At 45.1% G+C, this 20,273-nt stretch overlaps 1 protein-coding gene across 1 annotated transcript in view; it reads right to left on the bottom strand.

Annotated features, from left to right (window-relative positions):
- Positions 1 to 10,897: 10,897 nt before the first annotated feature.
- The window catches only part of znf704 (zinc finger protein 704), a 48,642-nt gene continuing 39,266 nt past the window's right edge, over positions 10,898 to 20,273 (bottom strand). The window contains exons 5-9 of the mRNA XM_037092927.1: positions 17,239 to 17,339; positions 16,505 to 16,799; positions 15,681 to 15,815; positions 15,507 to 15,598; positions 10,898 to 14,919 (exon numbers count right to left, since the gene is read on the bottom strand). Of these exons, the coding sequence (XP_036948822.1) occupies positions 14,805 to 14,919; positions 15,507 to 15,598; positions 15,681 to 15,815; positions 16,505 to 16,799; positions 17,239 to 17,339 (738 nt within the window). The 3' untranslated portion in view covers positions 10,898 to 14,804. The remainder of the gene's footprint in view (positions 14,920 to 15,506; positions 15,599 to 15,680; positions 15,816 to 16,504; positions 16,800 to 17,238; positions 17,340 to 20,273) is intronic.

Below are 20,273 nucleotides of genomic sequence, written 5' to 3'. Positions count from 1 at the left end.
CTAGCGCGTCTGAGGCTCTGAGCCATGTCATGCCCCAATGTCAGTGTTGATAAGTTATTTAGTAATCAGGTAAAATGGTCAAAATCTGTATTTTTATAGAGTCTTGTCAAACTGCAGGATCTTATACAGTATTTACTGAAGCTGCCGCTTTCACATACACCAAAAAACCTTTTCTAACAGTCATTTAATTCTCTTGAGTTGGCTTCACAGTCTCATACTGCTGCTTATGTTTGTATCTTCAAATCTGTTAAACTACTGGACAGTTACTCTCATCAGACGTTTGTTTTTATTAAGTTGATTAATATGCACAGGGCTACTAATGGTGGTTGAATAAAAACTTGGAAGCTTACGTTTCCTCCGGCCTGGTACAACTGTTCCCCTGCTGGTGGACGACAGGCGTGAATGTCGATGCAATGGATTTTTTTCCCCGTAACAGTTCAGCAGTAGCTCGTGTCCTCGTGTAACATCCCTTTCCAGCCGTGACCTGGTTCAGCGGGAGAATTCATTACGGCCTTTTTATCTGAGACATGAGGGTTTTATTTGTATCGAGTCACACACACACACACACACACACACACACTTACACTAACACACACAGGATTTGTTTGTTCGTTAATTGGAACCACGGAGAGAAGAAATGTACTCTTAATTAAAAATACCTCTGAAGTAACCTGATTATGAGTCTTTATGTAACAAGGTGGGGCAATGGTCGGGAATCCTATTTGACTGCAAGGTGGGGGGGGGAGTTCCTCAAGTGTGGCGGGCGGCTGTGTTTCAGTGTCAGTTCATCTTACATGGGAAGACGCCTTTGAATGGAAGGTGAGAAAATAAAATCACTGTCTGTTCATTGGTTGAGACTGAGACCAACAGAGGACAGAGCGCCTTCATTCCGCCGCAGTACCTCGCTTGGACACAAGAGGGCGGCCAAGAACAGAAGCAACACCTTACCGGCTTCATTTCTCTCAATCCAGACTGCTGAACTGAGTCGTGGTTAAAAACAAACTGGGGCCTGTTAGATTTAGTGGATCTCTCCCAAGGAGATCAGTTTCAGGAGGAAATAAGAGTAACAAAATGTTCTTGCTCATGTGAAGTCTCACGCCAAGCAGTTTGGGATATTTCACAGGAGAAAGGTCTGTTTGCAGTTATGACTGGGAGGAGGTGATGTCAGGATACAAATCTAAACCTGATAGTTGGAGGGGGGTTTGTTTGCAAATGATTTCAGCTGATGTAACTAACAACTAACATTCATGATTAAGCTGTTAGGGGCTTGAACAACTTCTACTGTAAAAGTCTGTAGAGAAATGCCAACGCCCCGTCTGAGGCTGGCAAAAGCAGAAGAACAAATTTAGTTTCGGCGTGGTTCACGTACGGCAGGGAAATTCAGTTACTCATAATCCAACGGGGGGTTATGAAGTCTTTTTATAATCAAACAAGTGCAAAACTCCTTTTGTGCAAGTCCACTAAAAGTGTAATTTTGAGGGGGATTTCTTTTTTTTTTTTTTTTTCGTAAAGGATAAACTTAAAATAAAAAGCCCTTGGGACTATGGAAAGTCAGTTTTTGAAAGTTTTTGTAGTCCACAACTTTTCTGAAACCCTAGAAAACTTTTGTGGACGTTTGTAGAAAACTTCCCTCGACTTCAGTAGAAACTGACTGAATTTAAATTTTTTGGGGTGAACTTGTCATTTAAGGCAAGAATTATATCCATATTGGTGCTGAGACGATGTTCCATTCAGAGTTCACTCTGAGGCTTTTTGGCTTCACGAGGTGACGTCTAATCAAGTGTTTCAAGATAAAGAGTAGACGGCCACCATTTTTGGAGAGTTTACCACGCAAGAGAGGGCCGCGTTGGAGGACGAGTTCACATCTTAACTTGAGTAAAAGTAGCAATACTACTCGAGAGTGATATTTTTTTTGAAAACGCAAACCGTTATCCATCGACGCCCCCCTCGGACTCAGCGGAGAGGAAGGAAGACGCAGTGACAGCGGCTAACAAACAGCTGCCAAAAAATCTTTATTCAGTTACAACCAGACGCCTCCAGAGTCCTCCAGTCACACGGGAATCGCTCTGGAGAGGGTCTGAACTGCACACATAGTCAAACAACAACAGCACCAGAACGCAATCTGTAATCAGTGAACACCATTTACAACAAGAAACAAAGAAGGCAGTTACCTACACACAGAGATCGGAAAATAAAAAATAAAAAAGAAAAGAAAAGAAGTACAGGAGTTAACAGTCAGTGAGTGTCAATTTTCCCCGTTTGAGAAAAATCATATATTCAATATATGTTCAATTGATTATATTGTGGAAAACAACATAAGAAAACATCATCGGTGCAACAGGGCTTACCATCAGTGACAGAATGTACATATTGCAGGCGCTCCGTGTGGTGCGTTAATAAAGAATCTCGTGTACGGACTGATCGTGTGACACTGACGACTGTCTTCCGCGTAAACGTGAAGCAGGCTGTGTGTTAAATGTACAGAGAGAGAACATTCAGTTTCGAACATGGCTTAGTTATGCTGTGTGAATTTGGAAGGTGACAAACACCTTCAGAAACGCTCCCGGATGACTTCCCATCATCCCAAGCAGCGAGGGCGTACCCGCTCGTCTGATGCACAGTTCAAAGGCGCTCATCCACATTGCGGGAAATCAATTTTTTTTCCCGCTTTCTTGCAGAGACTTAGGTGAGAGGACTCTTGTGCCGGTCTGTTACATATGAAACTACAGCCACCAGATGCTTAGCTTAGCTTAGCATTAAGACTGAAAACAGGGAGAAAAACCTGGTCTGGCTCTGACCTACCACCACCACTAAAGCTAAGCTACATTACAATCCACAAGTGTAATCATTACAAACAGGTTTATGTTGGTTTTATGTACCAAACTTGCTTGGCTAGGCTAAGCTAAGCTAAGCTAAGCTGGGCAAATCTGCTGGTGGTTGATTAACTCAAGACATGGGAGCGGTGTCTGTTTAGAGGCGCTGTTAGATTAATTTTTCGTTACCTTACGTCGTTTTCAATGCAGTGCTAACATTAGCTGCATACAGCTGCTGGCCTGGCTCTAGCTTCATATTTAGGCTATAGCCCAGACTTTGTATCAATATCTTAACAAAAAACTTTGAATAGCTCTTCTTTTACACCAGTTTTTGTTACCTTCAGACGGATTGAGGCTAGCAGTTTGCCCCCGTTTTCAGTCTGGATGCTAGCATTAGCTAAACAGCTGGTGGCCTTAGCGCTTAATTAGGCCACTGGCTCTAAAAATAGATAACACCCAGACATGTGGTATGGTATCAGTTTCCTCATCGAACTAACTTTCTGACTCTTGGCAAGAACGTGGACAAGCCAAAAAAGACTGAAACTGTTCATTCAAGCTCCAAACTCTCTTTGCAAAGAGGTCCAGGAGTCATTTTATGAGTTTCCTCTTCAACACTGACACAGAACGAGGATCATTACTTTTTTACGTGGAGCAATGAACTATGGCTTGGAGATACCTCTGTCTCTCCCTCTTAAAGCCAGATCCTCTAGTGACAACAAGACAAACGAGGAAGATGTGAGAAGCTATATGGCTTGTATTTAAATAGGACCCTTACATGCCCCTTTCTTCTACTTCTTCTTCTTCTTCTTCCCCACCCACCCTCACCCCCTGCTTCGGACCTCACAGCGAAGGGGAAGCTACTGATTTCTTGGGCGGCAGAGATCCCTCTCCAGTAGTAAGGGTCACAGATGGAGTCCGAGTCGCGTGTGCCATCTCTCATCGCCTCCCCCCCTTTATCAATTATTCAACGAGTCGGTCTCAAGTAAACAGCTCCCCGCGCTCCACCAAGACCCCCGGAACACCTTGCCTGAGCTTGACTCAGTGGCGCGTCATCCCTCCACAGGCCCTGACCTGCCGCCCCAGACGGGCGTCCGCGGCCTGGGCGAGCACTGGGCATGATCGCTGCCGTCGTGTTAAAACGTCAGCGGGCTTGAACAAGATGTTAACACGACCTCACATTTAACCTCGACGACGCATGAAAACCCTTCGCTGTGGGCTCCCTGCATCTCACTATGGTCGTCTGATGGGCGGGTGTGATACTGAAGCCCACAGGCCTTTGGTTGGGGTGGAAAGAGCAGCAGGAGGGGGGGGTTGTTATGATATGAGCTGGTCGATAATGCACGAGGTATGACAGCTTGCACATTGAGGACGTGTGCATTTATGGCCGCAGGAATGGCTTGATCGGGGGTGTAGAGGTGCACACACACGCACGCACACACGCACGCACACACTCTCACTGTGAACACAGAAAGCTTTTGTGCTCACACTTTCCCCTTGCACGAACACACAGACAAACCGGGAGGAGGTGTCGACGCTACATCGAGCAGATGGGACATACCTCGGGCGGTCATTTGAAACACACACTCCATCATCTTCACCCTACATACACACACACACACACATTTAGATGGTAACAGCTCCTTGGTGGCACCAAGCGTTGGGACCAGAGGTTCCCGGCGAGACGCAAGCGGCCTCCACCAGTGAGCTCTTCACATCATCACAGGATGAGACCCAAAGCCACGGTGACATATGTCGAGCAGCGTGGGCACATATTGCCTCCACGACGTGATCTAACACATTTGGCTTTCACACCTCTTTCACTTATGATGCCCCTGTGTGTGTGTGGAGTTGGGGGGGAGGGTCTGGGTTGTGTAATATCAGCTTACGACAGAAGTCCTGCCCAAAAAGGTATTCGTGAAAAATAAAACACAGGCAGAAAAAAATGTTTCCAGCCGAGATATTTGGTTGCATATTGGAACGCTTCCTTGATGAATTCTGCTTGATGAGCGATGCAGACTGACTGACTGACTGACTGACGTGGATGTCGTTCATAGTGGCTTGAAAAAAGTGGACTGGAAAAGTGTGTGTGTGGTTGGTTGGTTGGTTGGTTGGTTGGTTGGTTGGTTGGGGGTGGGGAGGGGAGGTGGCCTTGCCAATTTTCTTGCAACACACCATCCCCAACCCTTCCCGGAGCAGAATGATAAATGTTGTCTCGTTCATCCTGCAGTCACGAGACAGCAGACCCGTGAAAACATACTGTTACTCCTGACGACCCAGAGGAAGTACACATGCGGGACTCGTACTGGAGCTCATCGCGAGTTTCTGAAACAGCTCCCACACTTCTTTTTCTCCACGTTAACGGAAAACAAGCCGATAGATGGAGCAGAGGTGTTGCGGGCCGGGGGACTGGTACTGCTACGAGAGCTGACGACGTCTGAGATGTCTGGTGTCGTAAATAATTCCTCATCCTTTGTGGAAAAATGAAGATTTCTCTCACAGGGTTGCTGTTTTCATGAGCTTGAGGTCAATGATACTGATTGGAGAAGACAAATTTAGGGAGGTGTGTTCCCATTCTCGTCCTGCACCGACTGTTCACCTGAACGCCACGCAGAAAGCCAAAATACGGGCCCTAAAAATGTGGCTGGTGCTAGCGACCATTAGCTTAGCACAAAGAAGAGGGAGAGCATTTTTCCCGGCTCTGGCATATGGTGATAAAATGAACCCACCGTTACCTCTAAAGCTTAATGTATTAACATTTTTAATCATTTATTGCTCAGCACTAAGAAACGGTGGGGCACACAGCTGTTTTTACACCCGGGTTTTTGTAAAGAAAAAAGAACACAATAAAAAGTGTTCATTAGTAAATTTTAAAAGGTGCTGGTAGGTGGAAATTATTACAATTTGCATGATAGACCAGCTGTTGACATCCCCCTGTCTTGATGCTAACCGTTTAGTTGGGCTAATTAGCTGCTGGCTGTTGCTAGGTTGAGCTAACAGGCTCCTAGCTTCGGCTACCCTGCTGGAAAACCCAACATAGACCAGCTGGTATGTGCTGGGTTAAATTGAGCTAACAGGCTGCTGGCTGTGGCCAAGTTACGCTATCATGCTCCTGGCTATAGCTAAATTAAGCTAACAGGCTGCCAACTTTGGCTAAATTAAGCTAACAGGCTGCTGGCTATGGCTAGGATAAGCAAACATGCTACTGGCTGTGGCTATATTAGGCTTACAGGCTTCTGGCTGTAGCTAAGTTAAGCTAACAGGCTGCAGGCTGTGGCTAAGTTAAGCTAACAGGCCACCTCCTGTAGCATGCTGTGGATTCAATATTTATCAACACCAAAGTGGTATCAATCTTCTCATCTAACTCTCAGCAGGAAAGCTAATGCGCATGTTCCCCAAAATGTCCATCCGTTTCTTCAAATTTCATCAGTACTTTGATACTGAACCTAAAGCTCTTTGTGAAATTGACATCCTGAGCATGTCGTCACCTCCGCACAGAGATACCGTCCCCCGCACCATCAGTCCTGTCTATGTCAGACAAGGTAGTGTCATACATTTCAACCTATTGCACAGTCCATGAACAGATAAGAAGAAAAAGAATGTGTTGCATCTACGATTTAAAGTGTACAGTCTGGAAACACATATCAAACATTTATATTTAGAGGCTTTCGAAAGGCTATAAAACGCAACATACTGAGGCGGCCATGTCAGGGTGGAGAGCAGCCAGCGGAGGTCTTCGTACACACAAATTATAGTGCTGTAAAGTGAGGGCTAGTTTTCAAAATAATCAACGTATTTAGCGGTTAAAAGCTAAACTACGCTTCCATGTTTCTTAATGTTTGACACATCCGATTGCACACGGATGAAAATGCGCTGTCTTTTAAAGCCCCCTATCGATCGAGCCAGCGGAGGGTCGGGGACGCAGTGAGAGGAAGAACAACTGAGACTTCAAACTTCCTCATAAGTGCCATCACTGTGAAGATGCAAGCGGACCCTGCCACCTTTCCAATGTCAAACAGCATTCTGGGGACCTTATTTTCCTCTGAGGACAGCTTGTTTATTCAGTTATGGCAAAAAGTAAATAGTTGTTTGTCTTACCGCATTGATTTTGCAAATGTTAAAATTCGGAGTTTGCGTGTCTTCTCCAAAACCACACGGTGCCCCGCCCCTTTAAGTTCTGAAACCGCAACGCGACACAAGGTAAACTGAAGCCGCTCCCAACTCCTGTCATGGACGCCAAAGCACAAATAGAGCACATTTCTATAAATCTCATTAAATCCTTATTTGCATGCACATGCAGTATTAAAAATACAGTAAGACCAGAGAATATATATATATATATATATATATATATATATATATATATATATATATATATATATATATACTGTTTTTGAAAAAAGAGTGTAAAAATCCAGTGCGACAGTCATCGAGTTCTTGAGGTCGACATGATTGTAATCAGATGAAACAGCCGGAGAGATGATCCGGTTTAGAGAGAGGCGGGTCGGCGCTCTCCCTGTTGCATATCAAAGTTTAGAAAACTTGCGGGAGCTGAGGCATAAATACCTTCCAATGTTTGGTGTATTCTGAATAATCAAATCCACTTACAGCTTTCGGGGCTCACGGGAGTGTTTTTCAGCTCCTCTGGGATTCATTTGGCAGCTCCGCGCTGAGAAACGGATCATCTCGGCCCGACTGTTTTCACGTGCTGCTTGCTTGAGTGAGGCCTCCTTGATTTCCCAAACATTTCATAGATTGACCACGACAGCGATTTCTTTTTTTTTTTTTTTTTTGATTTTTCTTCTTCTTCTTCACATCGACGCACATTCATCTACAAGCCCTTGCACAAAAAGGGAGTGGAGCCATGTTTGGGAAAACAAAGAGGCGGAGGTGTAACGGACGAGAAAAAAACCCCCCTCCACATTGAAACACAGCGTCATCGAGAAAATACAAGTTACAGCAAAGAGTAGAAAAGTCACCCATAGACCTTTTGCAGTGTCATTCCAGAACCAAGAACGGGGGTGGGGGGGGGCCAAAAGGGCCCTCGGAACTGAACACGCACGACTCACAGGACATTTTTTTTTCTTTGTATCACAAAATCTTTGAATCACAGGTATAGAAAGCAGAACTCAGACTAGCCAGCACCAGAGACATTCCTTCACCATCGCTGTGGCCCTGCAACATCACAGCAACAACAGCACACCTCCAAACGCAGAGTTTGTCGACGACGACTGCTTGAGGTCCGCTCTAGAAAAAAAACAAACTCTACGCTCATCAAGGCACAATCAGGACTACTATAATCCTCCGAAGGAAAAACCATGACCGGGGGGCGGGTGGGGTGAAGTGGCTCCTGGAAGCACGCGCTGGAGACTTTTTCTGTTTTGCAGGAGCCGCCTCCTCCACTTCTCACCCCTCCTCCTCCTCCTCCTCCTCCACGCCAAGGATGGAGGTCTCCTCCCTCCCTTTTTATCGACAACAACTCCAAATATAAACCCGCCGTCAGCATCTCCGAGAACAAGCTGCTACTTCGATGTGTGCGTGGGCTCGTGCGAGGCAACGCTGCGACTGCGCTCCGCTGTGCGCGTAAAAAGTCTCAAAAATAATCGCATTTCCAGTCGTTATTTTTTTCTCTCTCTCTCTCTCTCCGCAGAGCGCCACCCGCTTTCAGACTGTCGTTCGAGTGGCGGCACCGCAGAACATGCAAGCAGGGCCTGTTCGAAAGGGGGGTTGCAGGCCGGAAGGGTTCAGATAACAACGGCCCCGCAAGCATCTGGCTAAACTTGCAACCACAGGGCCGAGGGGCAAACCGCCCTTAATTCTAGATCTGAGAGTGCAGATAAAAAATTAAACGTAAATTAAAGTATTAAAGTCGGGGGGAATCACATAAACACATTAATACACACCGATACTGTAGCTTAGATATACCGCAGCTTAATCTGTATATATTGTAGCATATATTGACCTATACGTGGATGATATAAAGTATAATAAGTGTCAGCTCCTTGTCACAAACAAGTCTTGTCGTGTGTGTGATATATATATCGATCTCGGTCAGGATCACGCACATAAACCAGAAATGCTTATAAAACTGTCAGCTGCTGCTCAGTAGCTGAGCTGGACGGCCGTGCATGGACATTACTGGGTGTCTGTGTGTGTGTGTGTGTGTGTGGGTGTGAGGACATATACGTCGAGGATCCCTCGTAACTCACGAGAGTAGATTTTTAATACCGTCCGTAAGCAGAATAATGCCATCTTGTTTTATTCAGCCCATAAATCAAGGCTGAACGTTCAGCTCTTTAATAGGCAGCAGTAGCAGTGGCGGAGGTGGCGGTGGTGGTGTGGGTGGAGTGGGGTAAACACACCAGAGAACAAAAGCCAGAACAGCCGCCGCCGCTCCATTTGAAGGGAGAAAAAAAAAAGTCCTCATAAGTATTCATATCACTCTCAGCAGAGCAACAAACAAGACCGCCTATTGTGGCTCTTTGATACCGCGATGATTCTGCTGTGAGAACACATGTTTGTAACGGCGGCATCAGTTTCTGAGCTCGTGTCTGGCTGTTGCTCGCTCGCTCTCCCCCCTCCCCTCCCTCCCTCCCTCCCTCGCCCTGGCTGCAGGACCGGGAGCTAACTTCTGATCTAATATGAATAAGTTGGACGATCGCACCGGGAGGGCGAGGCCATATGGCACGTTTGGCTCATTAGGGTTTTAGACTCAGGAGCGGAAAAAAAAAAAAGGAGGAAAAAGGAGTCATCATCTGTCTTTTGCTTGCCAAAAAGAAGCAAATGATGCAATAGCCTGGACGTATCTGTTCACCTGCTGGGTACGAATTCAAACGTTTTAACCACTACGACTGTAAAATGACCATGTATTCATGTTTGAAAAAAGGTGCAATATGTAGGAATGTTGGCCACCTGTTGAAATCATACACTAAACAAATAGAGGGCAGCATATCGTCAGCGTCCCCGCTAACTGCAGCTGCTGTTAACTAGTTAGCTCAGTTAGCCGTGCAACAAGAAGTCCTGACAAGGACTGTTGATGCTTACACCGCTAGCACAGGAGCTTTGGAAAGCTGCAGACTGGGGCTAGCTGGTTAGCATGCTAACGTCAGTCAATATCCCTGTACCAACATATAATAATGTCAGAGCTGTTTTTTCTTCACACTCTGTTGATACTATTAGTAGATTTTTAAAAAAAAATGTTTTACTACTAAAATTCCTACATATTGCCCCTTTAATGTACAACATGGACAATACAAAAAAAAATCAACTCAAGGCTACTTTACTCACTCCTTCTGAAGCTTTTGACTGAATTACATGGTTTTCCTCTGCAGACTGAGTATACTCAGACATCAGACTCTGAGAAATGCCCTTAATAACAAATCAAAAAGAATCAATACAAGGTGTTTATTGCTCTTCATAAGTAAAACAAACAAACAAAAAATCTGCCAATGAATTCATACTCAAAATAACAACAGGGGGCAGCGTATCACCAGAGTTATCGCTAACTGCTGCTAACTGTAGCTGCTAACTGTAGCTGCCATTAGCTAGTCGGCAAAAATGGCAATTTCCGCACATTTTATTAATAACTATAGATCATTATTTCCCCACATTTGGCACCTTAAAGGTTTCTTGAAAATATCGTTATCTTTTACTTGAATGTTACTCGCTCGTTGATTGTGTTTCACATTCAGTGCAATTTGATGTTTTGGCGAGCAAACAAAGACAAACGTAGTCACAATTTGAGTTCGATGCAGTTTTCCAGACAACTGAACTGACACGACTCATCTATTCACGAAGACTCTGTGAGTCGGTCAAAAGCTCCAGAACAAGAAAATGAATCACAGGTCCAGACTGAACCGCTTTCAGAACCACTTTGTTTTAGCATCGAAACGTTTTTGTTGTTTGGGGACACACAGTGGCTGCGCATCTTTTATGGTAACGCAATATAAAATTCACGTTTGATTTCATAGTCAAGATTTAAATCCGACAAATGGAGAGACAGTCATGACAACCAGTGATGAGGAAGCAGGAGAGAGAGCAGTGGTTTCGGGGGCGAGCCACTCACTAACTCGTGTCTGGACACTTGGTAGACTTGAGGCAGGGTGTTTTTATTTTCATGTTCTACAGCATAACAATGTGTACAAAATGGAGTTTATATGATCAGAGGACACATGGGAGGAACATTGGAGCATAGCGCCTCCATCCCCCCCCCCGCCGCAGCACCAGAGTGTACAGGATGTGAAGACAGACCCAGGCTGAGTGTCTCCGTGCCATTGGCAGTGAATGGGACCCAGATGTTGTCACTACAGCAGTCCACAAATCCCAGAGTTCCTCACTGACCTACCACGAGGGAGATGGACCAGCTTGAGAGATATGGCAGCGGACATCCTTTAGAGGTCATTTGGATCAACCCTAGACGAGGCTGTGACGTTAGCTTATTTATTTATTTTTTTTGTCCGAATCTTACTTACGGGCCGTTTGATCGACACGCTGCTGAACAAGAATCAGCACAAACAGAGAACTTCTCTTTTTTTTAAAAAAAGAAAAAAAAAATAGCTGCCTGGAGATGTTGCCACTGAAAATATCCAGTCTCGTCCCAGAACCTCTGGATGGTCAGAACTGCTGTAGGGACACAATCTGATTGGCTTTTTCTTCTTTTTTTTTTTCCTCTTCCACATGCCAATGGAGGGAAAACACTAACATGAAGCACCACAATGATGGAGAAAGGGCAGTGGGAAGTGCATGGAGTAAAAAAAAGAAAAAGAAGCATCAGCACATCTAGCCGCAGAGGTCTGAAGCAACAACAACAAAAAACATCCTCGACCTACGCGCCCTGACAGGGGAACGCCACGGGCCGTTTGATGAAGGTGTGGAACTCCTTGGGAGGAGCGAGAGTAACGCTCGTGGGGGAGGGAGCAGGAGCACCGTGCTTCAGTGGCAGCCTGCATACTTCGCCGGGGGCTCCTTCACGTTCACATACAGATGTGATGTGGCCGCGGGCACGGGCACAAACACGCGCGCGGAGATGTCAATCACACTAATTGAAAGTGGGCTGGTGCGAGGGGAGAATTGGAAATAAGATAAAGGTTTTAATCAACTGTGGTTTCTCTACCGCTTAGCGGCGGCGGCACCGTGACGTGAAGGAGCTCCGGGCGGGAGCGTTGCGGGGTCACGCTCACTGAGAATGAGCATTAACAAGCTTGGCTTGATTATTCCAGGGCTCCCTCCGACAGTCACAACAGCAACAAAACATTTTCCTCGAGCAGAACATGAAAACTAAATTCAGAAACAGATTATATATTCATATATATGGAAAATAATAATAATAATAATAATAATAATAAAACAGCCCAATCAGTCTTTTTTTTGCTTTGAATCTAAAACTCCAACAAGTTTTTTTCTTTCTTTACGTATATATAGATTTATCTTCTCTTAAACAATAATACGTTCACATAATACAATGGCAAATCAGTTCTCGTGATAATCTAAATATTTCTTACTGAAACATCGATGTAATGACATGAGAGAAGAAGCACAATGCACTTTTTTTTTTTTTTTCTTTTAAGAGTGACTTTAAGGCTAACTATATTTCCAAACAATGGTAGCCCAGCGGGTCAAACCGTACTTCATCTCCTCGCGCCTGAACCTGCCGCGTTCGTAAGGTTGGCGGGATGTAATGGCCCGAGCTAACTGCTCATAAACATGGAGCTTAGAGAAAAAATACAAGAGCTACATATATACATGAACAGATGAACAGACGGAAAAAGAAACAGAACAGAAACAGAATAGACAAAATAGAAACATCTGAGCAAACATGACAGAGCTACATGTGCGGAAGTACTGAATATTAAACGTGGGGGGGGGCGTGAGTTTATTAGCTGGTGTTGGTTCTGGTGTAAAATCATCCTGCGCACTGCGAAACAAAAGCGCGTGAGTGCGAACACGTTTTCTCATGATGCAGATGGCAGAAGCACACTGGCGGTCTGGAGATGAACAATTCCGTATCAATGCGTGCACACAAATGCGGCGTGATAAAAGGAGAACGCAGCCCCGGGTGACAGGAGAGAGTCGCTCCGTGTGTCGCCACAAAGTGAACGTCAGCAAAAACCGTTTGGCCTTTGTTAAAATTTGTTTTCCCGCCAACGAGGCTGGAACACACTCAAATGACAAGTAAGGTGAGCGCGATATTTAGACCGAATCCTGCTCTTTACAAGTTTACACGTGGGAGAGCCCGGGCGGTAAACAACAAAAGGAGCGACCTAATCAAGTGCTTGTAACTTGTTCCACCCTTCTACAAAAACTCTTGGAGTGAACAGTGGTTAAAAAAAAAAGAAAGACAAAAAAAAAAAAAGGAAAGGAGCCCCGTCTGGGTGGTCGAACCATTTGTTTTCGTTAGGCTGTAAATGAAGAGGGCCGGTGAGATGGGAACATTTTCAGCCCTCTACCGTTTACCCCAAATGTACCAAGTGCTCCGTCACACACATACAGTGCAAGTGCCTCGCTTTTGGTTTTTTTTTTCCCCAGGCCTCCCCCTCTGGTGAACAAGACCATCAATGTAAACAAAACGATATTTTAACTCCTTTTGGGAAGGTGTAAAAAGTTGAGGAGGAGGGCGATGTGTCTCTCTGTACGTTGCGGAAGGTGGTCCAGGATCTTAGTTTTCTTCTTTATGGCCTCTGCTCGCTGCTGACTTCGTGCTTGTCCAGTGCCGTCAGGAAGGTCTTTTAACACGCTTTTCTTCAGCAGGCGGTAAGTAAACAGTCTTGGTTTTTGCCAACAAAAACAAACAAACAAAAATCTTTAAAAAGGAAGGAGAGAACTGCATCAACGACAGTAAACATGGCACCTTAACAATAACCAAAAAAACAAGAAAGAGGATAAAAGGAGTTTTTGGTTGCGAAGTTGTCATGTGAAATGAGACAGAGAAGCTATTGAGATAGTGCTGTATATAGTAGAACCTCTAGTTTTTGTAGCTGCTGGTTTTTGCTTTCTTTGAATCACATCCCTGATAAAACAAAGAAAAATGAATCAACTGGATAAAAAAGTGAGATAGAAAACAGTTCCTGTCTTCTGCTTTGATTGTGTGTGTGTGTGTGTGTATATGTGTGTGTGTGTGTGTGTGAGAATGCTGTTTTTATGTGGTAAATCACCGGCATGGTCCGTCTGCTTTCCCTGACTGTAAATTTTATCTTTTTTTTTTTTTTTTTTTTGCATTGATCATTCACCGTCCTTCCTCCCGTTTCTCTCTTGGTGTCAGCCTGCCCTCTCCCCCCCCGGCTCTGCTGTACATTCCCCTCGGGGATGACAGGAGTGAAAAGAGCGAGGTGAGGAACCGGGAGAGGCTGTGATGTCGGTGAAATAAAAAAAAAATCACCTCCAGAAATAAAGACGAGATTAACAACTGGAAGGAAACAAAAACATTTGCGAGCTTTACCTCCATGCTTGTCTCGTAATGTTCTTCGAAGCGGCAGCAAAGAGGCCCGTTCTTCTTTTGGATAAAAAAAAAGTTGTTTTTTTTTTTTTTTTTAACAAAACACACAAAAAAAAGCTTTTGGCCTTTGTTCTGGACCCTTTCTTTGACAAGACTTTCCAATTAAAAACCAGAGCTTTTACAAAACATAGAAAGATGCAACACTGAACCAAACTGCAAAAAAAAAAACAAAAAAAAAAAAAAAAAAACAGGAGAAATTTCGAAATCTATTTTATCTTTACACTGTTTAGCTGCACTGGAGTTTCCCCCAAAACGGGGAACGATGGGAATGGCGAGGCAGTACTTGGAATCCTGGACGGCAATGTAAAAAGGTGACTCCGCTGTCCTTTGGTTCCTTCCACAGCTGGAATGGTTCAGTGGAGCTGGAGGGGGGGGGGCGGGGCCGGAGCGTTAACGGACAGTTGCGACTTTGAGCTGAAGAAAAACCAAATGCATGCAAAACGATGCCCCCCCCCGGATCTCTGGTGAAAGGCAGCGGTGCCTTGACGCCGGCGTGGAGACGCTCAGTCGGTAAATCTCTGGCAGGCCTTTTTCCAGCGGCAGGCGGTGCACCACATGTCGCGGTTCTCCATCCCGTACACCTTGCGGCACTTCTTCCCCTCGCCACGCACCTTCCGACTGGAGAGGAGAGAGGGATGGTGACAGGTCAGGATGGTGAAGACTGTAAACTGCTGTCTTCACTTAAAGGTTAAGTTCACTCAAAAATGAAAAATTCAGTAATTATATACTCTCAAATACAGCTGGTTGACTGTTTACCCCTGTTAAGCTAACCTGACCCACTTCCTACTAAACCTGATCTCAAAATGTCAGCCCGTTCCCTGTAAGTTTGGCCCTCGTGTTTTTAGTCTTTTTCGAGTTGACGCTAAAGAATCATCAACAAACAACAGCAACCTTTCAGTCTACCATGATTATTTGTGTCCTAATCTTGTTACCGGGAGACACCACAGAAATCATAAATCGTACAGTCTCGAACGGCGGTGCTCCTTATTGAAGTGGATTAGGCAAATCAGAGGCTGAACTGAGCAAGTAATCACAATATCTTTTTAATTAAGAGTCCTTGAGTTGATTTGTGAGAGTGGATATTTCGCCTTTTTATCATTCTCTCTGAGTGCGGTTCACAAAGGAAATTAAAAGCACGCCCATGATTTTAATTAAAGCTGAACGGTAAATGTCAGGAAAGACTCAGCGCAGTGAGGATCCAGTACCTGAGGGCGGTGGTAGCTCTGGGAGGGGATGAGAGGACGGCGATGGTCTGGGAGCGCTGTTCTCCGAAGCCCTGGCTTTTACTGGGGGACACCTGAAGAAGGCAAACAGGAGTGTGATTATAAGAGTCCAAACAGAACGGCGTCTGTTTGGGCCGTGCATCAAAGTCCCCTCACCGTGTTCCCAGTGAAGGTGACGGGTGGCGACTGCCAGGAGATGCTGAAGCTGGAGCTGTTGGTGGGAGTGAAGCTGGTGGAGGCTGAGCCGGCCGAGTTGCTGCTGCTGGACGGGATGGACACCGGAGCTGTGGCCTGAGGGTGGAGGTCAGAGGTCAGAGCAGTGGTACTTCTCTTCAAAGCCCTGACTTCCATGAAGTGTTTGTCGAATAAAAATGTGTAATTTCTAATATTGGTGAGGTGGCAAAGAAAACGTCATTTGAACATGAAGACGGTCATTTTTCATGTCCCAAGTCTGTTTACAATAATTTATAATAATCCTGTGATCACAGTGTCAACATTTACACTCCTCTGGTCTCTGAGCTCCCCGTCCTCGCTGAATGGCTAGCTGAACTAACTAGCCAAGGACAGCTGAAGTAAGCAGCAATAAGCGGTTACTGTGGTAATGTGTCCCCCCATTTGCTTTGAGCATGAATTTGACAAATGGATACTGCACCTTGCAATTGATGAATTGTGTGGTTATTCTGCCTACAATTGGTTGCTCAATCCTGCCATGTGTGTCAAAACACCACAACTGTTAGCGCGGCTGCTGAGGGGAGCGAGGGACCACAAGTCGCTGTCATTCGTTTTTTCTGCAAACACTCTGACACATAATCAGGATAATGAGGAGCCTGATAGTGGTGTGTGTGCGAGAAAAATGAGCTTTAAGTGTGTTGTGGTGTGCATATTGATCCAGAGAGTGCATATCGATCCCTTTATCTTCACGTTGAGGATGAGGGTGTGTGTCGTACATTGATCTTAATCTCGCCACTGTGTGTGTTTACCTGGTAGGCGTGGTCCGTGTGGATGAGGTAGAGTGCGCTGGGCGCAGAGCGGCTGAGCGGGGTGGTGCCGCCGCCGTGAGGCTCCTTGGTGTCGGACGACTGCGGGGGTCTTTGGGAGTCCGGCAGCTGGCCGAGAGAAGGGAGAGGAGACGGGGGAGGAGGAGGGGGAGAGAGGATGGACGGAGACACCGGGGAGAGGCTGCTCAGCCCGTCGGCCACCGAGTCCGTGTTCAGCTTGATCTCCGTGTAGTAGAAGTCCTCCTCGCCGTCGCTGCAGTCTGAGTCACAGTTGCGCCTAAAAGCAGATGAAAAAAATAAATAAATGAGGAACTGAGTGATTATTCTTGCTCCCCTCTCTGCCTTTCAACAGCTATGTAGCCCCTCCACCTGACTAAACACTGTCATCTGCAGTTAATCAGTGTGGTGCAGAGTGGCCTTAGTTTAATTGAATGTCAGTATGAGTGTGTGATATCATTGTTCTCCGCCACGCTTACTTTCCCTTCACCTGTCACCTCTCCGCCCTCACCCAGAGCAGGAAGTGTTACCGCGGCGATAATCCATCGGCCGTTAATCTGCTGTTTTGACAACGAAGCTGGTTGGAGGGGTCAGAGAGGAAGTGACAAAGAGGCTTTGAGTGGACTGTAGCTAGGGTATGCAGTGTGTGTGTGTGTGTGTGCGTGTGTGTGTGTGTGTGTGTGTGTGTGTGTGTGTGTGTGTGTGTGTGTGTGTCTTACCCCAGGTGGATGGTGCGGATGTGTCTCTGGATGCCAGCAGCGGTACTCAGCACCTTGCCACAGTTCTTCCACAGGCACTTGAACATCACCTTCATGGAGTTCTGCGAGAAACACACAAAAGTACAGCTACAGTCAGAGTACCGCAGTGAGATATGCTGAGATTTTTGTATGTTGGTTTTTATAGTTTTATTTTCAACTTTTTGCTTTTAATTTGGAAGAATCCCTAGAAATTGACAACAATTCGGAGAGGAGGTGAAATGCCATGAAAGGTTCGAATGGAGGATTTTTAAAGCGGTTATAAATGCAGGTCAGGTTCGTCGTGTCATTCAGCCAACCTGAACTGCAACCATTATTCGGTTGAAAGACAATTCGTAGCTCACTATTGAATAATCCTTATTTTCAATTTTCAAGCAAAAATGTCAAACAGTTGCCATTCCAGCTACTTAAATGTGAGGATTTGCTGCTTTCCTTTGTTATTTACAACAGTGAATGAAGAGTCTTTGGGGTTTGGGTTGTTGATTAAACAAAGAAGCTACGTGAAGTTGCACTTGTGAAGTGAAGAACACTTTTGGCCCTGGGAAACAATTAATTAAACATGAAAACAGAGTCTGATTTTCAAGAATTTTGCTTTTTATTTTGAGAGGACATGGAACAAAGGATGATGTATCTTTAAAGAGGTTACTCTGATATTGAAAAATATGAATCATGCTTTTTTTGGCATCAACCTTCACTAATAAAAAAAAAGTATGCTGACAGCATAGGAATAAAACAACGTCTCACTGCATGCTCCTTCATCTGTGTTGTGTTACGAAGGCGCACGCGGCTCGACTGTGACAGCATTCCCGTTTATCTCGGAGCCGAATGAGGCCAATAACAGTAAATTTCTCGCCGCTTGTGAGCCGGCGAGGCTCCTGTATCTTTGTATACGTCTACTGTAATTACATTGCTGGCCTCCTAGAGAAACTGTTCATTGTTTTTCTGGGAGAGGAAAGGCCCTGGGAGCGCTCTCGCTGCCCTCCTGCCTCCCTGCTCGAAGCCATTATAAACGCTTTCACAGGCCTGTCTGTCAAACTATTGTTGAGGGGGCTGATTTAATTTTGACAAACAAGTTGTTTTGTTTTTTTTTCCTTCTAAATTCTCCACCTCCTTTCAGAAACGCACGCAACAATCATCTGTCCCCCTTGCATTTGTTTTGTCTTTGGGTAACAAAAGCCTGTTCTGTGTGTTAGTGTGTGTGTGTGTGTGTGTGTGTTTTTCCTTTTAAAGGAAGCATTTCACAGTTAATTAAATGGTCTGTGTGTTGCCAAGAGAGAAAGCCAGAGCACAAGAGGAGCACGGAGATAATTTTATGTGAAACCTTGGCATTGCACACACTGCACGTGTGTGTGTGTTTATGTAAGTTCATTGTTATCCAAGCTATTACAGAAACTGTTTTTGTCTCAGTTCTCTCTTTCTTTCCCCCGTAATTCCTCTTAGTCCCCCTTCAATTCTTCATCCATAACCTCTTTCACACTTCTAAATGTCTCCCTCTCCCTCTCCATGGCCGCCTTTGAGATAAGTCCCCAATTAATGCAGCTTGGTCGCGCCCGATGTGGAGCTCACCCAAGAGTCTCCATCGATCTTTTGAGGATCTTTATGTTTGCCGGAGCCCATATTTAAATCATTACTGCTGTTGCGGAGCGGCTGCTGGTGAAGGCTGAGAAGTAATTATGAAGGGCAAACGTCCGGGGGAGGACACACACATGCATGCAGAGCGAGGGGAGAGAGGAGACTGAGAGGAGGGAAGAAAGAGAGGGAAGGAAGGAGGGACGGATGGATGGACGACAGATAAACCGGGGAGGAGAGGCACTGAAAAAGACGAGAGAGCGAGCAAAGAAATATACATCTGAAGAATTAATGAGAGTGACACTGAGCTGCGGATGTGATGAGCTGTCAGCGGTGTGTAGAAGTGAGACCAGCCACAATGATGAAATTGTGTGTGTGTGTGTGTGTGTGCGCGCGCTCATAAGACAAAACTCCTACTAGAGCAAAAAGCTTTCTGTCCTTTAGAAGTGGAAGAAGTGGAACCAGCCAGCTTGCGAGTGTCTGACAGCGCGTTGAAGACAAGCTCCTGACCCGCTTGCCATCGAGATATCCGCTTGTTAACAACAGGACTGCTGTAAACCCACTTAATACGTGACTCTATGACAGCTCACACTGAAATTAAAGTCTGAAATCCTTCTCTCTAAAACTCCCAGCACTCAGGGCTACTTAAGGTCATGATCACAAAACATTTGTATTTATCTTAAGAATGAGGACTGAGGTGGCAACTATTTGAACTGGAACTTGCAACCGGGGGAGACAATAGCTTTTGAAAAATAACTCTGTGAATGTTTATTATTCTGACAGCTGTTTAGACCTTGTCAACACGAAGGCTATTCAATCTAAGAAATTTCCTCTTTTTGTCTCTGTGTTAGCCTTCCCTTCAATCCAAACCACTGTTCGCACAGAATTTGAACACCGCAGAACAAATGTTGAAAAAAAAAAAAAAAAAAATACTCTGAGAAGGTTGGCCTTGTATTTCACTTTAGAACTTTGCAATTACTTGTCTTATTGTTTTTCCCTGAAAGTAAAAGATCTTCACTGTTTAGACTGAATCTGTGTCCTTTTGTTTGTTCGTGTATTTATTTGGACAGACTTGTTTTGTGTCACATGTTGGTTGCTTCATCACAAAATGAAAATACATCCTGAAAAAGTGATCTGATTAGTGTCTTTGCGCTGCAGCACAGGGATGACTGATTACCTGGTTTAGGGTTAATTTATCTATTATAGAATATATACAGTCCAGTCAGTCAGCAGACATGTGGTTGCTTCTGCTGTAATGGCGTTATTTTGGATCATGCTACCTTGACCCACCCTACTCTGCCTCTGATTGGCTACTTCCTTCATTGCCATCAAGTAATACACATGTGCAACTCTCACCAAAGGTTCAACAGAGATGAGTTGTGTCTCACTCTGTAACCGAAATGGAGCATTTAAGACGCAGTGTGAAAAGG

This window comes from Acanthopagrus latus, chromosome 3, assembly GCF_904848185.1.
Source record: "Acanthopagrus latus isolate v.2019 chromosome 3, fAcaLat1.1, whole genome shotgun sequence".
In the NCBI taxonomy this organism is placed as follows: domain Eukaryota; kingdom Metazoa; phylum Chordata; class Actinopteri; order Spariformes; family Sparidae; genus Acanthopagrus; species Acanthopagrus latus.
The sequence above is the reverse complement of the archived record's forward strand: the minus strand, read 5'-3'. Positions and strand labels throughout refer to the sequence as shown.